At 36.9% G+C, this 8,414-nt stretch overlaps 1 protein-coding gene across 1 annotated transcript; it reads left to right on the top strand.

Moving 5' to 3' along the window:
- The first annotated feature begins 4,525 nt into the window (after window positions 1–4,525).
- On the top strand, window positions 4,526–7,786 carry LOC121412662 (phospholipase A and acyltransferase 2-like). The gene is made up of 2 exons (XM_041605438.1): window positions 4,526–4,669; window positions 5,883–7,786. Exon 2 carries the CDS (start codon window positions 5,927–5,929, stop codon window positions 6,587–6,589), a length of 663 nt encoding a protein of 220 aa, XP_041461372.1. The 5' UTR covers window positions 4,526–4,669; window positions 5,883–5,926; the 3' UTR covers window positions 6,590–7,786.
- Window positions 7,787–8,414: the final 628 nt, after the last annotated feature.

The raw sequence follows: 8,414 nt of genomic DNA, 5'->3' as shown, positions 1-8,414 counted from the left end.
ACAAATTAGATCTGACATTTACATTTTAGAGAGGTGATTTATTCATGATCACCTCGAGTCCGCCAAGTAGATGTATTTTAATATGGAATTTGCTCGACAAACGGCAATTTGGCAAAACAGTGACTTTGTATTGCTCTATGCTTTCCTACATTACACTGATTTTGATGTTGTTATAATTAACATCCATTGAATTGTATTGTACTAAAGGCAAAAAAGGTAGACCTTTGTAAATAACACGGACTGTTGCGTATTAGTATCAAGTTCCACAATTTCCTTCGGTCTGAACTTCCAAAATCCTTAAATCCCAATTTCCAAAGGAGGTCTTTTTCATGTATTGTATACATGTTATACATATATACATATTGGAAATTGCTCGTGATCTTAAGCATGCAAAGCTTTTTTTCTTCTTTTCTTTTGGCTGTGTAACAGATGCTTGATAACACTTTCACTGTTTGGTAGGGAAGTGAGAGAGATGAAATGAATTTAACCAGTCCCCAAACCGCCGAAGGGTAATTTATCTCTCTGCGATAGTTTTGAGTCAATTGGTCAATAGAGTGTGTATAATCAAAGTATCAACTCAACATCACAAAATGATGTGCTGCCATCTCTATCGAACGTTCATGGCTGTAGGAATTTGTGCTGCCGCTTCTAATGTTTGATATTCATGAGGTTGAGCTGGTGACCCGATTTCATACTTCTACATTGTTCTTACTGGGCCAAGTCCCAGAAACCCGATGGTTGAGGTAGGTCCAATACACCCCCCCCCCACACACACACACACTTTTTGTTGATATTTTTGTGGTACACAAAGTATGTAAGTTTGAGTTTCAAAATTAAGAGATTGTTTAAATTAATGTATTAAACATTTTTCCACCACAGAACCAAATAGATGTTTTGCATTTTAGTTTAATTAAATGTAAAATTTCGCCCCCCCCCCCCACTCGAAAAAAACTTTAGTTTTTCTTTTTTTAAGAGTGGCTGAGAAAAAGGAAATTCAAACAGGTGTAATTTCATGAATCCATTGTGTTATGATGGTTTACAACTCACACTTTAATTTGCATGAATTTTCAGTCGGAATATTTCTTACTTTCTCGTCGACTCTGTCAAATCATTTGATTGGTAGCCCACGTTCAGATGGCTTATGATTTCTCTCCATGAATTACCCGGATACTTGTTTTCTGCTGGAGTTGTCGAATTTGTACATGATGTGAAGATGAGTTTTAATAAATACCTGCAACTAAAAGGTAATACTCCCACTAACCCTTCTTTCAAATCTCCATTGCTGAGAATTTAAGACAATATTTAGAGAGAGAAAGAAAGGCAGCGAGAAAGGAAGAGAAGAAGTGTAAGAGAACATGGGAAATCGAAGAGAAGTCTAAAGGCGACGCACACCTTACGATTGGTCTGCGACCCGATTTCAGAATGAGATGTAGTACAATTTCATGCTAATATTGAGACTTTGAATATCTTTCTGTGTAATTTTCTAAATCGTTGTACGAATCCCTTTGTTCAAATGTTTGACTATGCTATCATCCTTCTTAAAATAAAAATAATAGAATAAACAGAATAAAAACGAATTTAATATCTAGTCGTAATGACGTCATAGCAGTTTTACGATTGGCTATGATTTGAAACTAATTTGGCTTTGCTCCAAAATAAAGGCTTGCAATCTTTCAAAATGGTTACATTAGTATTCTTTCAATTGATTTTGACCTCAAATAAAATTATATGTTCCATTCACATTTTCAGAAAATGAGCAAATTGCATTTTGTTCCAAAATCGGATCGCGAACAGTCGTAAGGTGTGCGGTGGCCTTAAGGGGTTGATGAAAGAGAAATATTTGCACTCAGTGGCAAATTTTCAGTTGCAAATTCACAAGTGATATATAAACTAATATTAACTAATGCAAATCAATACTTAAATGTTGATTTAAGAAGCAGATCAACGACAAATTCAAAATTCTCTAATCAATTACAAGACTTGATTAGGGGACCAAAAATCAGCTTGTAATCGATAGCAAGTTATTTGCAACACTTGCAACACTTTAAAATGTTATACAATATCATATTTCTGAATCATCACTTATACTGGTTTCATTTTATGGCAAGTGATAAATGTTCTTTCTGTAGCAAATACGAAGAAACATAAAAGCATTTATTTTTTAATGTGAAAAAGTAGGAGATTTGTGGGAACGGAGTAGTAATTTGTTCAGCCTTCCAATTTTCAAAAAACTAACTCGAGGAAACAACGGAAAACATACAATTACTTAAATCATATCATTTTGCTAATCAAAAATTTGATATATCAAGGGAGAGGGAAGGGTAAACCATCAACTCCTGAAGAGATAAAGGAAAAGTTACTTATTAGCAAAGAAGAAGAAAAGAAAATTGCATTAGAGCGTAATACGCTAACGCGACACTTTAAAAATGGGAATATTTAAAGGTTTTTTACATTAACCAAAATAAAAAGGATGGGAAAGGGAGGGGTGCCCTCGTCTGCCCGTACACGGAATCGATCGATCACTGTCACTGTAAACTGACCTCTGTTCTGTCTGTTATTTGTTTGTTTTTGTTTATTTTCCCCTATGTTAATTGTTCCTGTATTTTGTTTTGGGGTCTGATAGAGGGGGGGGGGCTCATGGGACGGGAGAATCTCAAATACATTCATTCTTTCAATTCGCGCAGTTACGTCTTTGTTTTATTATTTGCTTTAGCCGCATACTTAAGTTGTTGAAATGTTATATTTACATGATTTCGGAAGATGTCTCTGTTCTGATACAATTTCCCTGCTATGGTTATTACACTGTTATTTAATTTTCCTGATTATGTATGTATGAAATTTATTTGGATGAATAATAAAAATCACTACAAAAAAAACTCCATAAGAGACTGTCTAATACTGTTATGAACTTATTTTTTTTTATGGTTTAAACAACTATTTATTTGAAGATCAAAATTTGTTTACACTTTCCATAAAACAGCGTGTTTACGGTGAAAACTGATATGAGAACAAGAAAATTTGGATCAAAGGCAAAGAGAGAGAAAATGGATAAAAAACAGAAACGGATTGGAAAACAAATCGAAAAGGATTGATAAGGGGAAAAATCGGGTAGCTGGGAGGAAAATGAATGGATAGAGGAAACGGATGGTTAATGGCAACGAATAGGTTAGGAGGAATAGAAGCGAATAGAAATGGAAAAACGGATAGGAGAAAATGACAAGGACCAAGTGGGAATTCACATGTGTGGAGGCGAGGGGGTTTAACTTTTTGAATCATCTTCCTCACGCACTCTCGCTCATCCCCACACCCACGCAGCCCATACTCTAGTTCAGCCAGTTCGCGACACGTATTTAATCGTCATGCTTATTTCGAAACTAAAAAAACCCACAAATATCATAAAAGTTTCCGTCTTAAAAAATATAATGATGAATATCTCAATGCAGTATGCCTATTTTTAAGAGTGAACAAAGTGAGTAAATATTTGACAGTCCTAACGTTCTAACGTTCTTATCATCTTCAAGCACAGGGGACGCGGAACCGGAGGCCGGGGAGGGTTCAGCCTATCCCACTTCTTTCCCCAAACCATATACAAATACGTAAAGATGCCCATCTGGTTAGCACTTAATGGCCACCCCCCCCCCCCCATCGGAAAACGTTCCACCTGAGTCCCAGGCCTGAAATATGTCACGTTTACGAGAATACTGCGGACATTGGCACGAAATCAATACCTCGTTATAGGTTAATAAACATACCCCCCCCCCCATCGGAAAACGTTCCACCCGAGTCCCAGGCCTGAAATATGTAATGTTTACCAGAGTACTGCGGACACTAGCACGAAATCACTACGGGTCGTTAACATAGATACCTCGTTATAGGTTAATAAACATATCACCCCCCCCCCCCCCATTGGAAAACGTTCCACCCGAGTCCCAGGCCTGAAATATGTAATGTTTACCAGAGTACTGCGGACACTAGCACGAAATCATTACGGGTCGTTATTAACATAGATACCTCGTTATAGGTTAATACACATACCCCCCCCCCCCATTGGAAAACGTTCCGCCCGAGTCCCAGGCCTGAAATATGTTATGTTTACCAGGGTACTGCAGACATTGCACGAAACCATTACGCGTCGTTATTAACATCAATACCTCGTTACAAGTTAATAAACATACTTTCGACTCTGAACCTATTAATATTAACTTGAACTTTTGACGTGGGAATTCCCAACGTTCTCTGAGTGCAAGATAACATCATTCAGTAGGGTATGTATTGCAATCCAGGAAAGGGGGACCAATCAGAATTACTCCCCCTTTATTATTCAAACCTAATTATTATGACGATACATTTTTTTATAAAGAGCTTGGATAAAGCGGATATGTAATTTCTTCTACGTTTCTGGAAACGAACCAGGAAAATTGAGGAGCTAAGATCGAAAGATGGGTTCGTTTGCTCCCCCCCCCCTCCCCACTGCACGTTGTCTTGCCCTAAACGACGCCTGGGATTTTCCAGGAACTCCATTCCATATCGCCTATATGTCTGTGTCAATTATATATATATTTCCAGTCCATCTTGTACTGCGACTAAATTGGTTTGCACCTCTTATCGGTTGATGTCACATCAGGTATTATTTGGTCGCATCCTTTATACAGCTGTACAGATCAGACAGGTAAGATTGTATATCAATCAGTTACTTATTCACTCTCTATAAAAACGTGGCAATTTATGGAATTTAACTTACACGACATATGTATGATGGCTTTGAATGACGGTCGGTCACGCTTAATGACACACGACTTCCGTCGTGATGTTCGCGATTCTCGTTCCAAACTTTTCAATTTCAGTCGTGAAATTCGCAATTTAAAATCGCAAGATTTGCAACGACAGTCGCGAACTTCGCAAAGGAAGTCGTGTGTGATCATGGACCTATGGTGTCACGCGCGTAAAACATTCCCCATAGACTTGTGTGTTAAAATGGCACTTTTGAAAAATTCATAAAAAATAAATGTGAAATTAGAGGGTGGAATGTTTACTACCATTGGATAGGATATATATCTGGCATTCCATATCTGACCAGGAAAGGGTAGCGTAGCCAGCTCATTTTAAAAATAAATTGCCATTTATGAAGATAACTATGAATGGATCAAATTCATCGACTCAAATAGTAAAATAGCCCTAATTAGTCCGCCAGTCAAAAAAATAGTTCCAAGTCAATTTTTTATCTTCCCAATTTGGGCGAAGGAAGTTCAGTAGTTACCATTTCTAGAATCAGTGTTAGATTTTGAATCATATTCATACAGTTTTGTCAATCAGCCACATCAAATTGAAAAAAAATCGAATGGGTTGGGTCGAACGAATATCTTGAGCCCTCCTGATGTAAGTAGGCTCATGGCACCCTATTGTGATCGACTGTACTTCAGAGCCACCATGCATATGGGGAGCTGCCAGTATGTGATCTCACATTTTATCATCTTTGGGGGTCTATACTTTTTACAATTATCCCTCATGTTTCTCATAAGTTTTTGTGATATTTATGAAATTATGATGCCAGGGTTCCACAGTGTCCCAAAATGTTGAACACAATGTAAAAACACCCACCATGCCTACACACTGTCAGTTTTGAGCATTTCAACTGTTTGAATCAGCCATGCTTACATAGTGGTCCATGTGAACACGCTGTGAACATTCAAAATGTCGAGTTCTCCACAGTGTGAAAATATCTTCACACTGTAAAATTTTAGCATTTTAACAGTGTGAATAATATTTCACATAGTCCACTGTGTGACATGGCATTCTTTCTAGCACGGAATACAAAAAAGTAATCAATTGAAAACTACCATACTTATTCGAAGTAATCTGTTCTATTTTCTGTACCCTTTCAGTGACAACAACTGACGCACTCTAGCTTGGACTGTCTCAAACCAAAATGGGAAGCAGTTCATCCAAAAGTAGTCGTAGCAGTGGACCCTCCTATTCCACTGATGTTGTGCTGTACGATCAAGCTGCTGCAAGGCAAGCGAGGTACCACAGCAAGTCAGATTTCACCTCTGCTACAGCCCTGAAGGATCACCTCAATCCAGGAGATCTGATTCAACAAAAAGGCGACACCATCAAAGAATGGTTTTACAGTCACTGGGCTGTTTACATAGGAAATGGTGAGATCGTGCACGTGACGGGGGTTGATGGAAGCTCTTCCAAAGCTGATATAATACGAGAAAACATGATTCTTGCTTTTTGGGATAAGAATGTGAGAAAGAACAATCACATGGATGACTCCTTTCTTCCTAGAGGTACGAGAGAAATCGTACAAACAGCGAGGAGAAAGGTCGGCACCACTTGGCGATACAACCTAATTTTCAAGAATTGTGAGCATTTCGCCTCTCTCTGTCGGTACGGTAGAGAAATCAGCCTCCAGTCTTTCGGACTTTCCGATGTCAAATCGGGGAATATCACATTTAAGGAATATCTTTGGTACCACGGGAAGGCCTTGAAAGAAAAATGTTCAACGTTCTGTAGTTGGATCAAAAGAAAAGTTTCCAGGTTCTTGCCGGCTATTGGTATTGGCTCCTATGATGCAATCGGCTATTAAAAGTAGTTTTAGTTGAATGTTCCCATGACGCATGCTAAACATGCTGAGGTAAAATATCTGCTACTTCAAATGTATACGCAAAAATAAAATGAGTGTGTTGCACAGTTCCTGGAAAGCAAAAAAATACATTCCTTGAAATTAAAAGGTTTTCTTAGCTGTTAAACATTACTATTACACTCGATATCAATATATTTATGTTAAATTAATTCGCACAAAGAAAGCGGAAGATGGATGAAAAATACTAAAACCAGAAATATTAACATGAAAGGACTTCAAGTTCCTACGTATAACGTTAAGCTTCAGTTGACTATTCCTATTATTTCAATCTTTAAAAAAGGTGACTGCTAAATCCCTTTCGCTTGATGTATCTTTGTTTGAATCAGTCTGATTTTAGGTTCATCTGTACTTGTTTCTTTTTTCTTTTAAAAATGTACGTGTCCTTTACTAATGTAGTGAATGCATTATAAAAGCTACAAGCATATGTTAGATTATAACCTGTTATTTTTAGTGTTAAATCCCTTTTCACTTGATGAATCTTTGTTAGAATCAGTCTGATGTTAGAGTCCTCTGTCTGCATTTGTTTCGCTTTCTTTAAAAATGTAAATGTACTTTACAAATATAGTGAAAACATTATAAAAGCTACAAGCATATGGTGTAGCGGTTTAGTGACTTTTGCCTTGTAATCAGATGATCGAGTGTTCGAATCCTACCATGACCTAGCGTCCTTTGGCAAGGCGTCAATCCACGATTTGCCACTCTCACCCAGGCGCTTTCAACGGTCAATGTGGTTGTTAATTCTTAGTTTCCTTCATTATTTTTTTATTTTTACTTACTATGCCAATGATACGTGCATGCATCTTAATTTATATTTCACAATTATTGTATTGTCTACAGGATAGTTTTCCCATTTCAACAATTAAAATAGTGAATACAGTACCAGTATATCTTTTGAATCACTATTGCCTGTTTCGGCCGGATTCTATTGTTCTCTGGATGACGCAGGTAGTAGTGAGTCTAGGAATTGTGACTGGTAGTGTATGTTATCTTTGAACAATTTTGTATTAGTAATAACTCTGATTTTAAATGTTATTGAACTCACTCATTATAGAACCAAATGTTACTTTTTTATCTATTATGTATATATTGTTATTTTTATAATGATAAAAAGATATTTTAACAAATAAATAAATAAATAAAATCATTCTAAGCATGTCTTCATGAATTTCCAATGAGCAAACTGAAGATGTCATATTCCCATTTGTTATTTTTTTATTTCATTAAATTGAAGTTTTGTCCGCCTAGAATTGAAAAAAATATGAATTTTGACATTAATGATTTAATGCATAAGATATTTATAGCCACAACTTATTTTATTACAAGGGAGACATACATGTACGAGAATATGGAATAATTATGATTTTACGTAAAAACATCAACCCACCGATTATATTCATGACCAACCGATTGGGTAGATATGCGTTGTGGCCCAGTGGATTAGTCTTCGGACTTTGAAACAGAGGGTCGTGAGTTCGAATCCCAGCCATGGCGTAATTTCACTGATCCACAGTGTGCTGCACTCAACCCAGATGAGGTAAATGGGTACCGGTAGGAAGTAATTCCTTAAAAAGCTGTGTGCGCTATGAACGCCTAGCTTAGCCGGGTAATATAGGAGCGCCTTGAGCACCTAACAAGGTGGATATGTGCGCAATATAAATACCCTATATTATTATTATTATTATATACCTAAACTTGAAAGAGGCTCAAAAATGATAATTTGTTTGAATTAATGGAAAAAAAAACATTTTCGTTTGGGGTTTTTGATGGT

The sequence above is a fragment of the Lytechinus variegatus genome, chromosome 4 (genome assembly GCF_018143015.1).
Source record: "Lytechinus variegatus isolate NC3 chromosome 4, Lvar_3.0, whole genome shotgun sequence".
Lineage (NCBI taxonomy): Eukaryota > Metazoa > Echinodermata > Echinoidea > Temnopleuroida > Toxopneustidae > Lytechinus > Lytechinus variegatus.
Note: the sequence above shows the minus strand (reverse complement) of the source record. Positions and strands in the feature narration are given on the sequence as shown.

What these genes read in the sequence shown, in the direction of transcription:
- LOC121412662 (XM_041605438.1), top strand. Translation starts at nt 5,927, where the DNA reads ATGGGAAGCAGTTCATCCAAAAGTAGTCGTAGCAGTGGACCCTCCTAT.